Genomic DNA, 24,256 nt, shown 5'->3' with positions numbered 1-24,256 from the left:
AAGTGCCATAGTGGGTGGGGTGTCACAGGCCACCCAGTCACGCTGCCTACACCAGGTCTTGAACATCATCACTGCACGCCCATCAGTCCGCAGGCACATATACCTGCCCAGAACACCTGCAGAAAGGCATGCTGCCGCCCTGGATTTTTACGCTGTGGCACGATTCCCCAAAGTGCTAGGTGCCATCGACTGCACCCATGTGGCTCTACGTCCCCCCAGGGCATCTGAGCACATCTATAGGAACCGCAAGCACTGGCATTCCATCAACGTGCAGGTAGCATGTAATGCCAAGGGAATCATCACCTCAGTATATGCCAACTATCCCGGCTCCACCCACGACAGCTTCATTTACCGAATGTCCACCCTAAACCGGGACCTAGAAGCTGGGCGGCATGGCGATACATGGCTGCTTGGTGAGTATGTATGCCACTGCACATGCATGCATGTTGGATACTGAGCAAGGTCACAACCCCACCAATGATACCAATCACCACCTCCACAGGGGACAGTGCCTACCCTCTCAGCCCACACATGATGACGCCAATTCGGAACCCCACCACGCCACCCCAGGTAAGATATAACACAGCCCACATTACAACCAGGGGCATAGTGGAGCGCACATTCGGAGTGCTAAAGTCACGCTTTCGCTCCCTTGACCGTTCTGGCGGGCAGCTGTTATACGCTCCCCCAGTAGTGTGCAGGATCATAGTGGCAGCATGTGTCCTGCACAACGTTGCAACACGCCGGGGCCTGGCCGTGGACATGGTGGTGGCCCCACATCCCCAACCACATGCACAGCCGCTGCGCATGGGAGGGGAAAGGGCACGGGGGGAGGCAGCCCGTACACAGCTAGTGGCTAATTACTTCACATAGAAATCACACCCCTGTGGAGTGCACACTGCCCTGGCACATTCCATCTGACAATCAATGATGACTCAACCTGACACTGATCCTGAATGTCTGGAGAATGAACCGGGAATACCATGTCAGCCTGAGATTGTTCACCTGGAAGTGTCACAATGTGTGCATCCCTACCCACACAGACACCACCAATGCAGTTTTGTGAAGTTACACATTGAAGCAGCTAAAATGAATACCCACTTGCAAAATGCAACAAGAGGACAGTGCCATGTCAGCCAACCCAACCCCAGCACCGCCACACGACACACCGTGCCATGTCATGCTAATTGCAGGTAAACAAAGTAATCCCCACAACATGACATCAGTCTCACTATGTACAGTGGCACTATTAGAAACCTGCAACACCTGAAATGCTCACAGCAATGCCGGACCAACAACATACTTGAGCACGTAGTACCATTAACATGACATCACAAATGTTACATATTAGTAGTCTCACCACCTGGAAATGCCTGCACTCCCACCACTACCAACTGTGCAGTGTTGTCGCCATGTAGAGTTGTAGGTGCACTGCTGCCAACATGGACCCCATCTCCAGACTAGAGGTCCTTGTGTGGACATGAGGAAGGGACCTGCAAATTGGGAGGTAGACACAGAAGAAGAGTTACACATCAATGCAACATGCAGTGTACAACACAACAGCAATATGCACTAGGAATGTATACACAGTATTGACTACAGACTGCCCACACAGCTCATGGGAGTCCAACGTCACTGTAATTCACTGTCACTTGGGCACACCCTTTGCAAGCCCATGGAAACGGGAAGCAGGAGGGGTGTGTGTGACTCAAACCCAAGCATCTGAACCAAATACATTACAAGCCTGCATGTGCCCAGCCACAATGCAGCGTATGCCCACAGGAACCACGGAAGCCAACAGATCATCCCAAAAAAATTGGGAATAAAAGAAATCAAAATAAAAATAAGAAACAATCAAAAATGGCCATTGATGGGCCCAGGGGGGTTGGGGAGGCCACCCAGGAGGTCCGAGGACAGGATGCACACCAGAACCCACCTGCGTGGATCCTGGGAAGATAAAACACCTCCATGGGCTCATGGCCCACACGGCTACCCTATTGTGGGAGTATCACTGCTGTCGCTATTATCACCCTGTGCAGCTGCATCCGGAGGTGGTTGCACTATGGGAGGCAGCCCACGCAAGGCCCTAGTCTGCTCCTCCATGGCTGCAAGCATGCGGGTGTGCTAGGTCTGGTTCTGGAGGATGAGTGTGCGGAGGTCCCCATGCAACAACTCACGGGATGCCCGGACCTCCGCCCTCGTTGCCTGCATCTCAGCTGAGAGCGTACGGGTGAGACGCTCCAGCTGCTGTTCTGTCCTTTGGTGTGTTGAAGCCTCAAGCTCAACAAGAGTCGTCCTGAGGTGAAGGAGCTCCTGCCTCAGGGCTTCCCTGTGGCCCTGGGACTCAATGGAGATGGCCTCCTGCAGAGTCGCCAGTGCCGCCCGCCTGTCCCTGTTGGACCCCAACATGTCCTCCCTGTGTGACTGGCAGATGGAGTCGGTTGCCTGCTCTAGTCGCTCCATCAGCCTTTCTGGGGGGACAATGGAAGTGGCCACCCTATCCATGGCCTGAGCCATCATCTCAGATGATGCAGCCTGTTGGGTTGCCATACCGTAAATGGATTGCTCCCATGCGGTATTGCCGGGTGGCGTACGGCCACCACGTCGGCGGGCACCACACCTGTCTGGGGCAAGGCGAACTGCGCCTTGCTGTGCCGGCACTGCCTGAGGCTGCAGGACTGCATTCCCCCTCTGATCTGCTGGCCCAGGAACAGGATCAGATGTCGCGGAGTGTGACCCTGCATCCGTAACCACCGAAGGCGTAGCTGCCAACACTGACATCCCCATGGAGGGTTCTGACCCTGGTGCAGGTGGGTGAGACAGAACAGAATCCCTCCCTGGAACACTCACCTGCGACGGCACGTAGGTCTCATCCGAATCAACACCTGAGTACAGCTCGGGTGAGGTGCAGCCAGAGACACCCCTTGAGAGCACGACCTGCAGCACTTGTGGGTTCTCCCCCACCACCACACCACGTCCCTCACTGGTGGTTGGTCGGCCCTCGGACCCCTCCTGGGTCTGCACCATCTCCACAACCCCAGCAGTATCAGGTGCGTCTTCCCCTGCAAAGACATGAAAACAAAGAAATGGAAACAGGCATTAGCACCATGGCACACAATGAGGGCTGAGAAGCAAGAGAACCAGTACTTGATTGACACATGTCCCACATGACTAAAACCCTCCCATGCATGCACCCTCACTGCGTATGAAGTGCAGGCAAATGGCACACACTGATGACACCAAGATGGAAGATGAACACATTTTCTGCATGCTACCTGGCAGTGGCATCACACATTGGCCTGTGATTGGCAGGTGAAACACACATGCCATCACACAGATGGCATGTACCATTGCTATTGAGTGAAGATGGAGAGGAGGGCAGCACCTATTCATTCAGTCCAGTTCCCGCATGTAATTGCTTTTCTAATTCTAACAGGTCAGATTTTTCACCTGGAGCTGCCAGTCTGAAATGGTCCAATTGCACAGGGACATGTGTGTACAAATGATATCCAGGTGACAAAGTCACTCCACTTTACCATACCCATGTCAGACATGTGACTAGTGGACAGCGACATGCCTAGTGAAAGTGGTGGAATGCAAACAAAATGACTGAATGAACAGTGTAAAAGAAGCAAATATGTTGTGGCAAGGTGACACTTCAAGGGCAACTGGCGTGCAGTTGGGCTAGATGTCTACTGTTGGCAGAAGGGATACTGCTATGGCCAAATGCAGCTGCGCAGGAAGGATTGCATGAAGCACATGGCTGACCCATACGACTCAGGCGCACACACTCTCACCTGGCACCCGAACAGAAGCCCTCACACACACACCATGCACATGGATGACACACACATGCATGTGCACTCACCGGACAATGCCTCGTAATCAGCCAGATCTCTCACGCCTTGGATCTGTTCCTCCGTGACGTAGGTCCCAGCGACTGACTCATGTGGAGTGAGTTCCATGTCTACTACTGGAGACCCACCTCCAGTCACTAGAGTTGCGGCATGACTTGAGGCCAGCTTACTCTTTGCCCTGCGCTTTAGGTCATTCCAGCGCTTATAGCAATCATTGGCTGTGCGCCTCACGATTCCAAGGGCACTTACGATGTCCGCAACGGTCTGCCAGTGTGCCTGGCGTTGTGCAGGTGTGGTCTTGGATCCTGCAACAATGACCATCTTGTTGTCATGTCCGGACACATACTCGACAAGTGCATTCAGTTCGTCATCCGTGAAGCTGGGCTTCCTGGACGGGCCGGACTGTGTAGCCGTGTCTGGGGCATCAGCCTGTGCCGGACGAGCACTCTTCCTCTTCCGCTTGGAAGGTGGTGGTGATCCTGAGTGTCCTGCGCCGCTCTGGACACTAGGGGCAGGAGCCCTGGTGGACTCTGTATCAGGAGTGTGGGATTGCACACTCAGCATGGGAGTTGGTGCAGGCATTAGCTCTAGTGTGATGGTGTCAGGGGGAATGTCAGCAGCATGGACTAGGACCGACACTGTCCTGGCTGGGTGTGTGAGGGCTGGGGTGGATGGAGCCGCAGCTGCCCCTGCAGCCTCTCCGCCCTGCCTCCTTGGTGCAGCAGATGACCTTGCTGCCCCAGATCCACGTGGCATGATGGCATCCACGTGCACCAGCGCACGTGTCGTAGCCCTGCTGACCTGGAAGTCAGCCATGGAGTCAGCCAAGTCTGGTGCCACAATGGGCTGGTCCAACAAGGGCTGAGCATGGATGGTGTCAGCCACATCAGCCTCAATGGGAGGGGGGGGGGATTATGGGTGCCCGTGACTGGTCCTCCACACATGGGGGGACAGGCTCACCCTGCAAGTTACGACCACGTCCCCTACCGGATCCACCACGGCCACCACTTGTGGCTCTTCCACCTTTGCCACCCTTACGGAATCCTCGCCTCCCAGCCATGGCACTGATGTTAATGTGCGTATGGGAGTGGATGTAGACTATTGTCCTGGGCAATTGGGGGTCAAAGGGGTTGGGTACCAGATGGTAATTGTACCCTAGTGCTCTAGCAAGGCTGAATGTAACCCCTAGGGAAAGATGACGGGTCACGCAACGCACAGGAGGCCCAAAAAATGGAGATGACGTGCACGCAACCCCTCCTAGACCACGTGTGCAGAAAGAAAAACCTGCACTACGCTGTGGCACCCAGAAACACAAGAATGAACGTATGCGTGTCACACGCAGCCTAGAATGACCTCTGAAGGGGTAGGCTACACACGGGGCAAGCACAGATGTTAGATACGTGCGTGACTCACCGTCTGCCTGGTAAACGAGCGTGTAAAAGGAGCACGTTTGGTTGGCAACACCCCCGCCAAAAGAAGATTTGTATGCTGTCTGAGGAGACAGGACAACAGTAGAAGGGAACACTGTTTGAGGGAACAGGCCCAGGTAAACCAGTAAAAGAGAAAAAAGAGAAAAAGCTGTCAGAGGTAACAGGGAATACGAACTAGAAACGCAGTGAAGTAAATCGCGTGTGAAACGACAAGAAGTACAGAATTCACCCACTCGCTCTCCACGAAAAGCACGTACAAGGAAAACGTGTTCTACACGTACCTTTTATACAGGCCCACACGTCCAGCGTCACTTACGCGGCGTGTACGCGCTAGGGCCATTTCCACCTATTACATGCTTTGTCACTTCTGCGTGTAGGGCCATTTCCACCAATTACACGCTTTGTCACTTCTGCGTGTAGGGCCATTTCCACCAATCACACGCTTTGTCACTTCTGCGTGTAGGGCCATTTCCACCAATCACACGCTTTGTCACTTCTGCGTGTAGGGCCATTTCCACCAATCACACGCGATTACACTCTGACGTAGTGTCTTTCCATGTGTGCTCTGTCATCACGTGCTGTGTGGGAAACACCTGTGCGGGTCACGTCACAGACGCGCTTACGCGCTGAGGGCCTTTCCTCAGTTTTCACGCTGACGTGCAGGATTTTCACGTGCAAAATCACTCCGTACCAAGCTGGCCACGCGTACGCACACGGAATACCACGCTCCTGCCCGGAAGGCCGAACTACTGCCCCCCAGAGCCCGAGCACGCTCCCACCTGCTGCTGCCTGACTGCCTGCTGCCCCTGCACTGCTGGGGGGTGGGGGTGATAGGGGACATGAGTGGGGGCCTGGTGGGGGCTGCCCCTGCACTACTGGGGGGTGGGGGTGGTGGTAGACATGGGTGGGGGCCTGGTGGAGGCTGCCCCTGGTGGCTGGGGGGTGGGGGTGCAGGGGGACATGAGCAGGTGTGCAGGGTAGTCCCCTGTTTTGTGGGCTGCCTGCAGGGGCCGTGGAGGGTGTACAGGGAACACCTGTGAGGACCCACCCAGCCTAATCGCGTGTGTAACTTCCCACGCACCCCTGTAATCCACGTACCAAGCCAAATCGCGTGTGAGAATTCCCGCGCATACCTGAAATACACGTACCCTGCTGAAGTCGCGTGTAAAACTTCCCGCGCACCCCTGAAATGCATGCGCCCAGGCTATTCGCGTGTGGAACTTCCCGCGCACCCCTGAAATACACGCGCCCAGGCTATTCGCGAGTGGGACTTCCCGCGCACCCCTGAAATACACGTAGCACGCTGGGAGACATGAGTGGGGGCCTGGTGGAGGGTGCCCCTGCACTGCTGGGGGGTGGGAAGGGTGGTAGACATGGGTGGGGGCCTGGTGGAGGCTTCCCCTGGTGGCTGGGGGGTGGGGGTGCAGGGGGACATGGGTGGGCGCCTGGTGGAGGCTTCCCCTGGTGGCTGGGGGGTGGGGGTGGGGTGGTAGACATGAGTGGGGGCCTGGTGGAGGCTGCCCCTGGTGGCTGGGGGGTGGGGGTGATAGGGGACATGAGTGGGGGCCTGGTGGAGGGTGCCCCTGCACTGCGTGGGGGTGGGGTGGTAGACATGGGTGGGGGCCTGGTGGAGGCTGCCCCTGGTGGCTGAGGGGTGGGGGTGGTGGTAGACATGGGTGGGGGCCTGGTGGAGGCTGCCCCTGGTGGCTGGGGGGTGGGGGTGGTGGTAGACATGAGCAGGTGTGCAGGGTAGTCCCCTGTTTTGTGGGCTGCCTGCAGGGGCCGTGGAGGGTGTACAGGGAACACCTGTGAGGACCCACCCAGCCTAATCGCGTGTGTAACTTCCCACGCACCCCTGTAATACACGTACCCAGCCAAATCGCGTGTGATAATTCCCGCGCACCCCTGTAATACACGTACCTGGCCAAATCGCGTGTGATAATTCCAGCGCACCCCTGTAATACACGTACCCAGCCAAATCGCGTGTAAAACTTCCTGTGTACCCCTGTAATACACCTACCCAGCCAAATCGCGTGTGATAATTCCCGCGTACCCCTGTAATACACGTGCCCTGGCTAATCGCGTGTAAAACTTCACGCGTACCCCTCTAATACACGTACCCTGGCCAATCGCGTGTTAAACTTCCCGCGTACCCCTGATATGAACGTTACCCGCTTTGCGTTCCTTGTTTGGCAACCCTGTAAACTGGTCCAGGGTTAGCGCAGCCCTTTACGATGATTTAGCGATTTTGATGGCTTTTCCTTGCGCGAGGGCGTTCTTGGGGGCGCTGCTGCAGGGTCGCTGCGATACTCTGCGCCACGGCTGGTTTGGGAGCCTAAAATCCATGAATACGCTGTGCGCGGAAATCGGTTTTAGCGCACGTGCCTGGCGCAGACAATCTGCGCCGGCCGCTTGCGACACTTTTCTGCGAAATTCTATGAATTACACTGTAATTCTTCTTCACTAAAGACTTCAAAAACATTGTACATACAACTTTTCTTACTTACCTGCAAGAAGTGCTTCAGCTACATAGACTTTTGCCTATTGACTTTGGCCTAGCCTGTTTCCACTGAAAGACTCTTCTCTCCTCTGACACTGGGGAGAGTTGAAAAGTATTTCCCTGCTTGAGAATATTTGTGATCCCTTGTTTGTTCTGAGTAACCTTTTCTTTGACACATCTTAATGCTATTCTAAATGCTAACAGTAACATATCAATGTCCACAGTGTCCTAACAATTGATGTCGCCTGAGGGTGTAGGAAGTGTGTGTGGCATCCCCAATGGGTGCTTGCTGATTTAGAAACTAAGAGTGTGTATTTTAAAGTTATTTGTCTGTTGCTATAATATTGCCCCCTTCTAAAGAAGGCTTATATAAATGACTGGTAAATAAATAATTGTTTTATCAAGAATCCTTGAGTTTAAAAGTTTGTTTGAATAACTGTCACTGTGAATCTTTGTGTAACCACTCTACAGCTCACATTGACACCTCTTGAGATCAGCCTGACTGCTCCACTGCGCTACCAACCTGTGTAGTTCAAACTTATACCGAAGGTTGAGTCCTATTGCCAGGAGGCTGAGATTGTTGTAGTACACCCCAAGTGTCCTACCCAAATCTGTACCTAACCGGCCCCATGGTTGTAGCCGAGTCTAAGAATGGAAAGGTTAGAATTTTTTGAACAACCAGGTTTTTAGGAGTTTCTTGAAGTGTGTGTATGATGGCTCATTGCTTAAGATTGCGGTAAGTGAGTTCCATAATCTAGGGGCTGCTACAGGGAAACTGCATTCTACTGTTCTAGAATTCTTGAAGCGGGGGATGATAAGTGTGTGCTAGTGTTTGACCTAAGAAGTCTGGTTGATGTTTTTCGAGTGAGGCAATCATTAAGGTTGGTCGGGCCATTTTGTGTGATACATTTATGAATGTTGGTGAGAGTTTTATGCAGTATTCTAGCTTCAATGGGTAACCAGTGTACATTTTTCCTAGTCTGTGATACATGGTCGCTTTATTTGATGCCTAGAGCTACTCTGAGAGCATTATTTTTCAATAATTGCAATTTGGTCAGATTTTTCTTGGTGGTGCCTAAGAAGAGTATGCTACAATAGTCTAACTTAGACATAATTAGAGCTCTAGCAAGTGTGATGCTGTTCTGCATAGTAAGAACTTGTCTACTGAGGGAGATAAGTTTAGTTGTATAGGCTGTGGAAGAGGTGAGATAGTTGATGTGTTTGCTCATGGTTAGGCTTGAGTCTAGGTTAACCCCTAAAGTCTTGACTTGGTGGGAGATGGAAATGGTGGTGCCATCTATGACAATAGAAGTATAGTCCTGATGCAGTCTTTTCAATTGGGTTGGGGATCCTACCATAAGAATCTGTCTTTTTGCCATTTAGGCAGAGGCTGTTTGTTGCCATCCAATTCTGGATAAGTGAGTAGATTTTATTTATGAGGATGGTGTCTTGTTCTGGTTACCAGTGATTGGAATGAGTATTTGTGTATCATCCGCAAAGCTGGTATAGATTACTCCCATGGCATCTAATGCTGTGAAGATGAGTTTTGTATATGCATTGTAGAGCGTGGGAGATACATGATCCTTGTGGTACGCCTATGGGGATTGGTATAGGATCTGCCGCCTCCTCTCCTATAGCTACTCTGGAAGTGCGTTCTGATAGGAACAATTTATTCCAGGATGTTGCGTTTTGTGAAAAGTGAAAATTTTTAGATAATGTTAGGCATAATTTGTAATTGTCCACTAGATCGAACGCGGTGGACAAGTCGAGTAATAGTAGGATGCATAGATTGCCTGCGTCTCTGATAGGGTCCATCTGATTTCTTTAGATCAGGTAATGCTGTCTCTGCGCTGTGTTTGGGACGAAAGCCAGATTGTCTGTCGCCTAGTAAGTGGTTGTATTCTTAGTGGGTTTGTACTTGGCTGTATGCGATTTTGGCGATTATTTTAAGGAGGAAGGGGACTGTGGTAATGGGTCTGTAGTTTGTGGGAGTAGTGGGGACTAAGGTTGTTTTTATTTTTTTAGGACCGGCGTAACCCAGGCTTCTTTAATGTCAGATGGGACCGAGTTAGAGCTAAAAGATGCATTGACAAAGTTGGTAATGATGGGAGCTAATGTAGGAGTGCAAGATTTAACTAGTTTAGCAGGAAAGCTGTCTCCTTTGCAATGTGAGGGTTTGAGAGGGGCGATGGTCTTAATTACTTGGTCTTGGGTGACTGGGATGAAGTTGAACTGGGTTGCTGATGCTAAGTTGTCGGGGAGAACAACCGGGATGGAGTCCACACTTTGGGGAAGTGATTTTCTTTTTATAATAATTTTGTCTTGGAGGGATTTGATTTTGGTGGCTAGTGCATCCTGTATGGTGGTGCGCCCTGCTTTGCTAGCAGCACCTGAACTCGGAGTGGGTGATGACTGTGACTTTGTATTTATGTGATAATAGCTGTAATTCTTATTTTAGTCTGATTGGATGGGTTTTTTCTGGTAAGATGTTCTAATGCTCTTTTGTTCCTTCTAAGTTCAATAAGTTCATCATTGAACCAAGAGTTGCTACGTTTAGGTCTGGGTAGTTTGGATTTGAGTGGGGCTGCTTCATCGATGGCTGTTTTCAAGATGGAGTGGTAGAAATGGGATATGATATCCGGTTTAGGAGTCATTTTAGGCTGCGCTTTAATAGTTTGTTGAGGATTGGGGTCAGAATTTCAGGAGTGAGCTTACGTGAGTTTCTCACCAGAATTGGAATGGGTGGTGTTGAGGGTGGTTATTGGGGTTTAGTGGTTGATGCATTAAAAAGAACTACAGAATGATCTGAACAAGATAATTTTATGATATATTCCAGGGATACTTTAGTATTCAATGTTAAAACCCAGTCTAGGATTCTACCTTTGATGTGGGTGGGTGCATTGACAATTTGTGAAAACTGCATTTCCTGTGGTGCAGTGTAGAAGGCTGTGGCTTTGTGATCATGGGTATCATTGAAACACAGGTTTATGTCACCTAATGGTATGAATTTAGTTTTGGGTTTCATTAGAGGGGTAATGAGTAACGGGATATCTATATCCGGATGGTTTGAAGAACTAGGCGCTCTGTAGAATAAGAGGAAATTAGGGTTGTTTTAGGTTCAATTGTTAATTTGAGGGCTAGGAGCTCGTATCCATCTAATCTGCCTACCTTGCAGGCTCCAAGCTGTAAAGAGGTTTTTGAAATAATAGCTACTCCTCCTGGGGTGTCTTGACGGTCAGATCTGAGTATGGTATAGTCCGGTGGGATGGCTAGGGTTAGTGTTGGGCCTGAGGCTGGGTGTAGCCAAGTTTCAGTCAATGCTAGGAAGTCTAATTGGTGATCCAGAATGAGGTAATGTACATCAATGGCATGTGCACCTACAGATCGCATATTAAGTAGTCTTCCTTTCAGGTGAGTGGTAGGAGCAGAATTGAGTAGGCAGGGTGTGAGGGGTGGGTCTGTGTATTGTATTGGTAGGTTGGGCTTTGGGTTGTGTAGGTTGGGAGTCGTGTTGACCTAATAGGGTCATGGTGGATATCAAAGTTGGGGTTGTACGTGGTCTGAGTGAGTTGTTGGTAGTGGTCCTGGGAAGATTAGGTTTAGGGGTACTCTGTTGGTAATCCGAGGGTGTTGGTGGGAACGTGAGGAGAGTCTGAGTTTCCTGGTTACTCCGAGTATCGGTCTCGTGAGAATCGAGGTATGGGCTGGGGTTCTTACTCTTAGGCGTGAGTGACGCATGTCTCCTAGGCATGGGGCTGTGAGAATGACTTGAGGTAAGGGTGTTGGTGGCATTTAAGCAGATAGGAAGGCTTGAGGAGATGGAAGTATCTTTAACTATCGTGCCTATATGGTTAGCTTGTGAAAGGTTGGCTGTAATGTTGGTTGTATTGGTGGATGTGTTTACTCCGAGGGGGAAGGCTACAGGTTTGTGCAAAAGTGGCATAAGTAAGGGATGGTGTCTTGGCCAGTAAATGCTGGCCAGGCCTGAGTCTTGGTAGATGTAGGTGACTTTGATACATGTTGGAGTGTAGGACGGGTTACTGGTTTGAGCTTGGGTCATAATGGTGTGGTGCAGCAAGGGGGGGATAGTGTGAACACTAGTATGCAGGGCTATATGATGGAATAAGCCGAGCAGTGTGAGAAAATATGACATTACAATGTTGTCTAGATGGGGAGAACCAATAGATGTGTGGTGTGCGTGTGTTACCACAGGGGTCAGTGTTATGGAGTAAATCCACTGGTATGGTTCTTGGGGCAGAGGGTTATGAGAGGTACAACAAGGGATCTGGAAGTGCAGAGAATGCAGTGGTGTAACGCACAACTAGGAACCAGATTCCAAGTGGGGAAAAAAGCAGTTATCCGACTAATACAATAAATCTGTCATCAGTGGATACAGCTAGGTACAATATTACAGGTGGCGTTAAGGCCAATGGGCAATGATATGGACAGACCATAAAAGCAATAGAACCCGAAGGTGCAAGGTACATGGACCGGATTATACATGTGGGTATTTAGACTGGTACATAACCATTGGAGTCATTTAGCAAACAGGTACTGCAAGAAATAGGTCCCTGAAGGTACAATCGTTATTGTTGAAATTGACGAGTCTGCATGGATATGTTAAACAGCTAGGAATACTGGCCGTATGAGTGTAGGCATAGTTAGTTTAGACTAAGTAAAATATATATCGGGATACGAGAGGCATTTCACAATAGGGGTCATAAATCGCATTGGGAAACAACAATTACAACATATTAGGCCTATATTGGTGGATGTAGGTCATATGTGAGCGGTACCATAATGGGGCAGCACGCAGCTACTAATAACAGGCAGCATTTGGGAAATACGTTTTGTAAATGATGGCCTCGTTAGAGAAATAGTGTCAAACAATAAAGCAGCATTTGATATATGGCGCACTTACCATATGATACAGTCTGAAAGGTCTGTAGTGGTCCTCGTTAGGGTTGCATTTCACATGTAGGTCAAACCAAGTCACGTGCCATGAGCAAATATAAGGGTATAGCGCTCGTAGATGTGAGGGATGATGGTGGCGCATAGGTGTGAAATGAATGACTAAGCAGCGTAACATGCCCTATGCCCGTTGTGGCCCGGACAGGCACAGACCGGCGAGGGCCTTATGTTTCAGGCCTTCTATGACGAGGGCCGGCTGTCGCCTTCCGGTGGTTATGGTCGCTTGAAAAGGCTTGTTGCATGTGGCCACCAGGGGATGCGCGGATGCAGGCAGCCTCTGTGTGAGCTCCGCATCCAAAGATCCCTTAAGTGGTCTGAGCCCCCACTAAGAGACCCCCTGCCCCTGGCCAAAACAGTGATAAACCTGAATGTGAACTTCCTCCCGATATAGGGAGCGAAAAAACAAAGAAAATCGATGAAGGAATGAAGAGGTTACACCGTCCAGTGGAAGGAGATTGAAAACGAAAGTAACTCGGCCAGCGTGAAACTGGCGAGAGGTGCCTTACTCGCCACGGAGAAAGAGTAACGAAGGGCCGGATGACCCCAGTTCAAGGGAGTGGACGGCGTGGGTTCCCCCCAACTGCCCTGATCCAGGTACACCTGCCACGAAGAACTGCCACAGTGATTTGCCGGTGTCCCCTGGTGAAGGGGACTCGAGAATGTACTGCGGGAGGAGGAGTGGGATTAAGAGCCCTGACGCAAATCCTGTTGGGTGGGGATGGTGAATCCCCTTGCCGCCAGAGATGGCCTGAGGAAAAGAGGGCTGCTCCCCGCTGAGGAACGAGGATGTAGACCGCAAGGCAGAGTGACCCACTTGGAGTGACAGCAGTGGCAGAGGAACGTAAAGAACTCAGCACCCCTACGGTAGCGTCCGGCTCCGGCTGAACCTTCCAGCCGGCCCAGCCCCATGAAGCGGATGATCGTGTGCGGTACATGGGCAAAGAGCAACTAGAGGCTGTTGAAGTGCCTCCGGCAGGCTCTCCAGTACGCCAGGACTACGTGGAGTCCTTCCCAGATCTGAACCATAGCACGTGCCCTGGAGGAGACTTTGTACTGGAAACGGAAGCATGCAGGTACTGTCTTCGAAGCCCATGGGTGTCACCGGTGTGGCAGAGCGGGCGGGGCGAAGCACTGGCTCACACACTTTAGAAGCTCCGGAGAAGGGGAGCTGGGCTACAGGTCCTCCGAATATGGGAGGTGCTGAACCTCCCATAGAGCAACGACTGTTGAGTCCCTGAGGCTCTGCAAATGTAAACCTGTCCCCAGGGGAAGACAAGATCCCAAGGGGAGAGCTACTTGGCACAGCTTACCGGAGGGGACTGCATTCCAATTGAATTAAGTCCTATCCGCCCCACTTAACAGATTGTGCACTGATTTATAAAGTGCTACTCAACATCCCACCAAGTGGTGCAACGCGCAACAGTGGCCCGGGCACGCCTGAGACACCACCTTTGGAAGGAAGGGTTGGGCCCCCACCAATGGGGCATGTGCCCTCCTTCCTGCCATTGCATATAGACTTCCTGGCGCACACATTGCCTCAATCCTGCAGTGAGGTAAAGAGTGCTTGACCCACTAGAGCTGTTCACTAGGGGGGAGGACTGCGCCGAATGATTCTCATGTGGGCGACCCTGTAAGGGGTAAAGGAGTGGTGCCCTGTACTAAGGGAGCATTGTGGTCCACTGGGTATTAGACTGCAACTCTGGGCCCCTGCAGTTACCTCGCAGCATCCCAAACACTAGAGGGCTCAGTGACCGCCGGCCACCATCATCTGGAGGAGGATGGGGGCCAATCCCCCATATCATGCGACCTTGTGCAGGTATCAGCTGTGGCAATCTCAACTACGACAAAAGGGCAAAGAGATTACACCCAGCACACGACTGCCTGCCCGCCTATACGAGGCTGCACCGGCTCAGGTCCCTGGCGCTCCTAATTCCAGACCCTGACCTCCTGAGGTGCACCTACTGCACTACAGATGACCCAAGTCTCGCGAACCTGTGAGGGTTGGGCCCCAATTGTTGATTGGGGCGTTTGCCCTCCTCCAGGGCACGAATCCATGGAAACATGCAAGAATAAATCTGCACCATGACGAAATGTATAGAGTCATTTGAGTCTGGCGGATCCATCCACAACAGTACTCCTCCGCAGAGTTAGAGCGACGGTGAGAGAAAGAGCTGCGAACAAAGGATCCACACTCACCCTATGGTCCTGGTCACGTTCTGCATGGACATTCGACAGAAGCTGGCACCATATAGATACTCTCCGCTTCGCTACACATTTCAATCACACCAGGGGCTAGACATGGCAACCTCGTGGGCAGAAGCTGCAGCGACAAAGGCTGATGTAGCAGCCTTATTGGAGGAAATAAAAAATATGGGAGCCACCATTGGGGGAAAGATTGACTAAATCACCCAAAGAATGGACAAGATGGAGGAGAGACTCGAAGGAGTACAAAATAACTAGACCTCGCTGAGCACCCTCGAGACCCAAATGGACCACAGTCTTACCGAGATGGAAGCGAGAGATGAGGAATTCTGTCTCAAGGTGGATGACTTAGAAAACCGAGAACGACGGAACAACCTACGGCTCTTTGGCATCCCCGAAAAAGAAGAGGAAACGGAAAGGGATTTGAAATAGACGCTCCACGAGATTATGAAGCTCTTATTTGAAGATGATGCCATTGATGAACTAAAGACCGAAAGGATACACAGAGCAGGGGGAACCTCTGGTGGCGCAAGGACGGCCTTGGTCCGCTTGCATAACTATCAAGACAGGGCCAGAATCCTGGAAAAGGACAAACTTAGTGGATCCATCACCCCCGATGGAGCAAGAATACTGATCTTACAAAATGTGTCGTCCCTGACCCTCGCCCTCAGGCGGATGTGCATGCCCCTCACAAGATGGTTGAAAGAGAAAGTAGTCCAATATAGATGGGGCTACCCGTTTCCCCTTACTTTGAGCTGGACGATGGAAGAGAAAGGCTGAGGTCCGAGAGGGAAATTAAGAACTGCATTGCCCATCTTTTGAGCCGACGTGAAGATGGGCAGGACCAAGAAGAGGCTAGAGCTGAGGACAGGCAGTGGCTTATCCAAGGCCCGAAGCGGAGATGTATACCAGGCTCCAGGAAATACCGAAGGGGGGAACGCCTCTCCAGACGCAGAGGGCTTAAGATTCCTGAAAATAATGACTCACAATTACAAGGGTTTGTAGCGCTCCCGTCCAAGTAGGGGCTCGAAAGACACACCTTTGTATACCTGTTAGAGGGCTCCCGTGTTAAGTCCTCCTTTTTTTGACACCATGGTTGCACTCGGGGTTCATCAGGCCCTGGAGCACCAGAGCCTGGATCTTGACGACGGGCGACGTGCATACCTCGTAATGGGACCACGGCCCAAATACTGACATGGGTAAGATAATGGGCCCTCCGACTCCCAATGGCTGAGGGCCTGTCTAATGTATAATGATGTTGGTCCTGAGCATCCCAGAAGCGAAATATATACTGGTTTAGGGAGTATACGTTACCTGAGAAATGTGGAAATGATCACGTAGTTCATGTTTGGTTTTGGAGGGTTGAAGGGGGGGCTCAATTTTATTTTGGTTGGATTTTAGGTAGGACTTGGGAATAGCCGGTCTCCACTGGTGGTCTGGACTAGACATGGTGAAGTTACTGGAGTCTGATCGGACGCTGTTAGGGAGTTGGGGTGTGTTAGCGGAGGGTTGAAGGGATGGGCAGGAACGGACTCGGGTTGGATTGGACGCCGTCAGGTGAAGGGGGTGGAGGGGGTTGAGTCTTAAACCTAAGAACTTGTGGCAAAATGTGTGGTCCTTTACGTGTCCGGCCATCGGTTCCCACCAAGGTGTACACAAAAATAAATGGCGGTAGATCTACTTCCTTGAAGGGATGAGCTCCTCAGGGCGGGGACGCTAAACGTCAAGGGTCTGAACTCGCTCCCCAAAAGATCTCTGGTGTACAGGGAGTTCCGAAGAGTGGGACTTGATGTGATGTTCCTACAGGAAACTAAGTATGCACGTGAGGAGGAACGGAGGATGTTGAATCCAAAAATATGGACTGAATATTGGGGGTCAGGCCCCATGAGGAAGGCGGGAATGGGGATTCTCATCGGAAAAGGGCTACAATTCGAGGTCTAAGATATGGTCCGATGTGGAGGGAAGAAGCTTACTGGTAGTGGGGACCGCGCAGTCGGTAACTTTCACTTTCGCAATGGTGTACTCCCCCCAACTCGGGACAGTCTAGATTTCTCATAAGAACGCTTCCCAAAATAATGCTGGAGGCCACGGGGCACGTAATCCTGGGCAGAGACTTCAACCTATGGGCAGATATTAGACTAGATAGGAAAGTGAGTAATTCTAACACACATGAACCAGGGGAAGGAGGTTGGGCGAGGGTTATGGAGCTGTTAGACCTGGATAAGTTTCGAGATGCATGGCAGGGACTTCACCCAGAGGAGACAGGCTACACCTTGTACTCTGCTCCACATGGGACCTTTACTAGGATTGATTATGTTTACCTTACCAAGGACCTGAGGGGGGCTCCAATGGGCTCGGAGATCTTTCCGGTCACGTGGTCTGATCACGGCATGGTCACGGTAGACTTAAACTGGGAAGGCCTTCCACGTAAGGGATCGCGGTGGAGATGCAATGAATCTTTATGGAAGCACCCGATTTTTAGGACCGAATTGGGTGATGAAAAGAGTGAATACTTCAAAACAAACAATACAGGGGAGGTCCCAAAGATAACGGTTTGGGAGGCAGGGAAGGCAACGTGGCGGGGAATCCTGATTAGGGAGTATTTTGTATTTTGTGTCCTGATTAGAGAGGGAGCCAACAAAAAGATGGAAAAGGCCTTAATCGAAGGCAGATTGAGGAAAGAGATAGCCCAACTAGAAGAGGGGTCGAGGAGGGACGGTGAAGTTAGGGAGGACAAGGTTCTGGAGGCCAAACAGAAGAGAGAGGAGCTCTGACACTTGGAAGAGGGACAGATAGTTTGGAAACTGCAACTTCTCAAGCATACGTTTTATGAAAAGTGAGACAAGGGGGACACCTTGTTGGCTGCCAGACTACGGGATCAATGGGCTGAGAGGAGGGTGATGTCCATAGAAGAAGGCGGCAGTGTTCAGCGGGCAGAGGGAGCAGGCATCCCGGAGGCTTTTGCAGAGTTTTATGAGATCTTATATAAATCAGAGGTGGACCCCACACAATGGGGAATAGATGAATATATGGCAAAGGTTGAGTTGCCGAAAGCTTACGCGAGATGAAACCCTTGACCTTGATGCCCTATCACTGCCAAGGAAATTAAGAGGGCAGTGGAAAGACTCTCGCTAGGGAAAGCCCCAGGAGAGGATGGTTATACCGCAGGGTTCTAGAAGTCCTTCCTCTCACCACTCCTTCCCTTCATGGTTGAGCTCTTCAATGGACATCCTTGAGGCAGGTACTGCCCTCGACTCCTTTTCGCGGGCCCTCAGCACTGTGATCCCCAAAGACGGCCTGGATCCCAAACAGTTTGGATCATATCGCCCTGTAGCCTTTTTAAATATTGATGCTAAAATCTATACAAGGGTCTCGCCGCAAGATTGGAAAAGCTCATGCCCCGCCTGATACATGCTGATCAGGTTGGATTCGTGTCCAGTTAAAATGTCGAATGAATAATTTCGTATGCCGTTAATTTCGGGAAAAAAAATGTTAATTTTTTTTCCTGAATATTTCTTTTTTTATTTTGTTTTTTTGGGGGGTTCGGCTAGTAAAAAAGGGTTATTTAAAAAAAAGGGGGGTTGGAACTCCCCCCCCCATCCCCCATAACAAAAAAATGTTTTAAAAAATTGGACATTTTCTTTGACATGTTTGATTTGAAATTAATGCATTCAAAATTATTACATTCGAAAATGTCACTACAAACCGGTTGGATTCATAATGGGAAGACAGGGCGCGGATACCATGCGAAAGACCTTACACCTGATTCATGAATCACAGAAGATGACCAACAATCCGGCCCTCCTCTCGGTAGATGCAGAGAGAAGGCCTTCGACAGGGTTGAGTGGGGCTTTCTGATGGCAGTTCTGGGCAAAGTGGGAGTTGGTCCTAAATTCAGGAAAGGGATTCAAGCAGTATATACATCCCCCCCCAAAGCCTCAGTGTTCGTCAATGGGGATTACTCTCGCTGGTTTGGCTTGGGCAGAGGCACATGACAGGGGTGCCCCCACTCCACGATATTGTTCGCCCTCTCTGTGGAGTCCCTGGCCCAGAAACTTAGAGAAGATCAACAGGTGGAGGGACTTAAAATGGGAGGGAAAGAATACAAGGTGGCCCTATACGCAGATGATTTACTCTTACACATTCATCACCCCTTGTCGTACATACCCAGAGTGATACACTTGATTGAAGAATATGGTGAACTTTCTGGGTTTAAAATTAATAGAGCCAAGTCCATTCTATTCCCGCTGCATGAACCCACACAAGGTGACGCTGAAAGAATCTCCCCATTGGGTCTGACGATTGGAGGTGGGAATTTAAGATACCTGGGAATAAACATTACCAGAGATTTGAATATGTTGTACGATGCCAATTCCCCTCCACCCCCTGCCACTCGAGATTCCATGCTGACCTGGTAAAGTGGGGGAAGCTAACAATGTCCTGGCTTGGGAGAATGAATGAGGTAAAGATGGTATGTTTGCCTAGATTCCTTTATCCCTTTCAGATGCTCCCGATTCGAATGCCGAAACCCTTCTTTGGGGAAGTGAAAAGGGCAATTTTACGATTCTTGTGGCAGGGGAAGAAGACCAGGGTAGCCTATGAGACCCTGACGCTACCCAAAGATAAGAGTGATGTGGGCCTACCGGATCTCAGGAAGTATTATGAGGCTGCTCAGTTAAGGATTCTGGTCCCCCATCCGAGAATGCAGAAAGGGCTCCAGTGGATAGAATTGGATAATTCCCACCTGGTCCCAGCCACCGTTGCCGAATGGTTATGGGTCACGAGGAATAAATTGACACGTAGACTGAGGGATCACCCGATACTGGGGAACATATGGGACATATGGAGAGATGGCATTAACATGCAGGGATTACTTCGTGGCCGTCCCCTTTGAGTCACTTCTGGGCACCCGGGGTCAGGGAAGACATCCCTTATCACAGGAGATGCCAGCCCTAGTACGAAGCGGGGTTGGAGAGGGTGGGCCAACTGTGGAGGGAGGGGACTTTCATAACTATTACTGAATTGGAGGAGGCATTGGGGTTGGGCCCCCTTCCGGTCTTTCCCTTTCTGAAACTCAAAGGTATCTTTATGAGGGGCGAATAGAGGGAGAAGGTTCAGAGGGACCTTACCCCCTTTGAAAAATTATTAAATTCCAGAACTGAGTCCTAAGGCCTGATCTCCACGATGTATAGATTGTTGATTGAAGCTGGGAAGGGGTCACCTCGAGCTCTGCAACATAGATGGGAGAATGACTTTGGATGTGAAACTGACCCTGGCCTATGGAGGAAGATGTGTAGAGGGGCGGTCAGATCTCGATAGCCAGCCAGTATAAGCTACACGCCATTAAACTGTTACATAGATGGCAGTATGATCCGCACAGATTGTCAAAGATGTTCCAGTCAACGAGCCTGTTGTGCCAGCGTGGATGTGGCGAAAATGCTAACTATTGGCACATGATACGGGGGCATCTTCATCACATGATCTTTTGGGATGAGGTCTTGGGATGGATCAGGGACCTGGACGGAATCCATCGCACGCTGACACCCTTCTAATACTGTTTGGGTTGGAAGAATGTGAGGATGAACACAAGAGAATAACAGGGCTAGCGGCACCGCTTTTGCTAGCTGCACAAGCCACCATTGTCATGCGGTGGAAAGCGAGCTAGGTGCCAGGGAAGAATGTATGGATAAATGTGGCCTCTAATATCTGTATCATGGAGAGAATCACTGCAGCCTTTCATGGGAAATCCACCCAATACAAGCTATTATGGAGGATGTTGTGAAGAAATATATACCTGGGACTTAATAACCTGTAACCGAATGGGAAAACTGACCCAAACTAAAGTGCCCACCCCTAAGCCTCACGTAACCGCTGGCAATAAGAAAGTTGTCTCACCTGAGGGGACCAATGTAACTGTTTAGACTAGATCCCAAAGTGGCAGCCATGCTCACTATCGAATGACAAATGGGAACACTACACACAAATCACGAGCAGGAGAACTGTGTATAACACTTAGAAACTAGAGGAAACACTGTACCAAGGGGCTGAGGGGTCTTGTTCTGAATTTAGTAATCCGGGCTTTTTGAGGAATGGGATTAAGACTGTATGTTATTTAAGCTTAACACGTTCCAGACAATGTTCCTATAATGTTTATGATCTGTTTTGAAAACTTGAATAAAAAAAAATAAAAAAGGCTTGTTGCAGCCAATCGGATCAGTCAGCTCTTCAGTATCCATTGCCTAGCAACGGTAAACAGCAGGTACAGCGGCCATCTTAGTGCCCAGACACGTGTATTTACACAGTGTAAAAACAAAATATGGGAACAGCTGATAGCAAAGTTGCTGGCGTAGAATTCAATATGGCTATTACAAAGGTAGTGCTGCTAATGCCTGCGCAATTAGCCTTACCCAAAATCCAACTTCTTACTACTGTCCCTCCAACCTAAGTAGATTACTTTTAAACCACATTACTAAGATTGTCTTTTCTATGTATATCACTGGTTTTAGAGCACTCTGTACATATAATTTATAATTGTTCTTTTATAACGCGCTTAATACCACAGATTGGGCACGGGATTGTGATTGAAACCTGTGTTGTGCTGCATTGTTTTGCTTCCAAAACAAACACATTGCCCCTGAGCTATCCCCCCTCACCTAGGGTTGAGTTCATTTTGTATAGTGTTTGCTTGCACTATCACAGCAATCAGACAATATTAGTCCATATATAGCTTGTCGTCTTTGATTCAAGAATTTTTGGTGGTGGTTTCAGAACAGAATTTCATGCATGTTCTTCATTTGGTCAGGTTTATATCTAGTATTGTCCCAAAAATACCATGTTGACTTATGGTGAGCCCTATGGGGATAGGTTATGCAAGAATAGGAGATGCTGATCTCCAAAATATCCACCCTCCTTCAATATGCAAGTGCTTTTGGTGCATCACACCTCTAAATTAATTTGTTATGGTAACCCATCCGAGTCACACTACCTAATAATAAATATAGGAAGGTTGGCAGCCTATGTGCCTGTTATGTTTTGTTTTTATTATCTTCCAGGTGTAATGTGAGGGCACTAGGTAATCTGTCTTTTTGTTTTGTTGTAATGTGGTATATATTAGCATGGGGGCTCAATTTTCCAATTTGATATATGGATTATTGCCAGTTTAGTTAACTAATGAAATGTTTGAGAAACCGATACAACTTGGGCATTTGGCCATTACAGTATTCCCCACTCACGCCCCTTTCCATGTATCCTGCAATTCACATCTGACTTGTGTTGTGTTCCACTATAATCCAAATAAATGTCTAGCTCTTTGCTGTTTCGTAGTTAAATCGTAAGAAACCCACTTGAAGACAGGAATTAGTTCTACTATAACATGAAGTTGTAGTGTACTAGCCAATAGAGTACTAGAGTAAGCGTTGTGAGCACTAGCATTTGGTGCACATTTGATCACCAATGAGTGTTTTTAATAGTGTTGTTTTCCACTTCTGTTCTAAGCTGAATAGTTTGATCTGTTCCTCTGTGTCTAGGATTGCCTGCGAACAATTTAAAAGAGTTTGACAAGGTTTGCAGGAATGTGGAGAGCCTGGATCCAAAGCCAATGACAGTCTTGTCCTCCCTTCTCCGGCTTCAGGAAGAAGTCGTAAAACTTGATCTAAGGCTGAAGATTTCCAAAGAGGAGAAAAACCTTGGCCTCTTCCTTGTAAAGTATCGGAAAGACCTCAAGGCCACAGATGAGACTGTGCCTCTCAAGCCATACCAGGATTTCATCACTGACGTAAGTGTGTTACTCTGCTCTCCAACTCTTGTGTACAGGAATAGATTTTTACTCAGACTGATGGTGAGTGTGACACAGAAACGCTGAGAACTTACATCTATTAGACACCTTATAGTAAGGAGTGAAATAGTGCTTACAAATGGAAGGTGTGTGGGCCAGGATGTACCCAAGCAAACACTCATGAATTCAACATTACATTGTGTACTAACTTACAATTAAGATGGTTTTTCAGTATCTATCCCATGGACAGATTCTGAATGGCCTCCTTATTTCCAGTGAACAGGGAAACGGACTGTGTAACCAAACTATCAAAGTAGTGTGGCCAAGAAAAAAGGCTTAGACTTAGGAACGTGTGAGAGAGGTAAAGGGTTCAGTGAAGCACAAGAGAACTCCTAATAACACAAGTTAGGCTACAATTATTTATTTAGGTATTGGACAATTGTTATAAATTAAACATCACAGGTGAGTAAATAACTAATCCTCTACTTGATATGTACACATTCACTTTTAGGGTGCTCTGGCACCACCACCTTTTAAGCAAAGTGAGATAAGCAATAGAACACTGTAGTGTATCAAAGTGAAGAAAATACAAGTGAAGTGTTTGGATGTATTTTGGGAATCATCCCTGTGGATAGATTCTGAGAGGCCAATTTATTTTGGTGAACAGGGAAAGGCACTGTGTAGCCAAACTCTATCAAGGTAGTGTGACTGAGATGTAAGGATTACACTGTGGCGGGGTAGGTAAGAGTGGTGAACGATTTAGTTAAACACACAGACTACTCTTCGTAAAACAAATTAGGCGGAATGTAGAAAATACAATTAGTTCTTGGGCAACTCTTAGCAATTAAAGGAAGGGGGGGTGTACTCAGTATTTTTCTTTATATGTTTACACTGTGCATACACCAAACAAAAGTTTAAATTAATTTCCAAATGGAGAATGAGCAACCTAAATGCTCCATATCCATCTTTTTTTACAATGTGCAGGTTTCCATTTGTATAATACTTCCATGTATTTGTTTTGTTTTTCTTTATGCCTCAATGCCCTGGAATTAATAATCAAGCACTAGACCCTCGTTAGCTAGAGGGAGCTTGTGTTTCTTTACTTTCGTCAACGCTTTGAATTCTAAAGACACACTGTATTGTCAGAACTTTCATAAGACTGATGTGTCTTTAGAAAGGAATTTTAAAGACACCCCAGTCTAATTCTAAAGAAACAGCGTTTTAACTTTCATAAAAGACATAGCGAACATGCCCTGTATAGCTGAATGTGACTAGAAATTCAGCTCTGCAAGAAATGTTTGCGGTGTTTTTAGAATTGAACTCTAAAGGGGGGCGCTGCTGAGCAGCAATGAAGGTTGTGGCCTAGGTGCAAGCTCCGGACCATCCTAAACCCATAAATAACCTTTTAAGTGCAGACATCTGCATACCAAAGACTGTGTGGAGGTGGCGCAGTGTGCCTAGAATAGAGGGACCGCGCTGCGGGTTGACTTGGCTCTGCAGGCGGCAGTAGCGGCCGGTGGAT

The 24,256-nt window shown here is 49.1% G+C and overlaps 1 protein-coding gene across 3 annotated transcripts in view; it reads left to right on the top strand.

The window, feature by feature from the left end:
* The window catches only part of TRNT1 (tRNA nucleotidyl transferase 1), a 212,791-nt gene that overhangs the window by 153,400 nt on the left and 35,135 nt on the right, over window positions 1–24,256 (top strand). For all 3 annotated transcript variants that reach the window (XM_069643520.1, XM_069643521.1, XM_069643522.1), the window contains one exon: window positions 22,487–22,734. In XM_069643520.1, coding sequence (XP_069499621.1) covers window positions 22,487–22,734 — 248 coding nt within the window. The remainder of the gene's footprint in view (window positions 1–22,486; window positions 22,735–24,256) is intronic.

Source organism: Ambystoma mexicanum, chromosome 2p (assembly GCF_040938575.1).
Source record: "Ambystoma mexicanum isolate Mex_15411 chromosome 2p, UKY_AmexF1_1, whole genome shotgun sequence".
Lineage (NCBI taxonomy): Eukaryota > Metazoa > Chordata > Amphibia > Caudata > Ambystomatidae > Ambystoma > Ambystoma mexicanum.
Note: the sequence above shows the minus strand (reverse complement) of the source record. Positions and strands in the feature narration are given on the sequence as shown.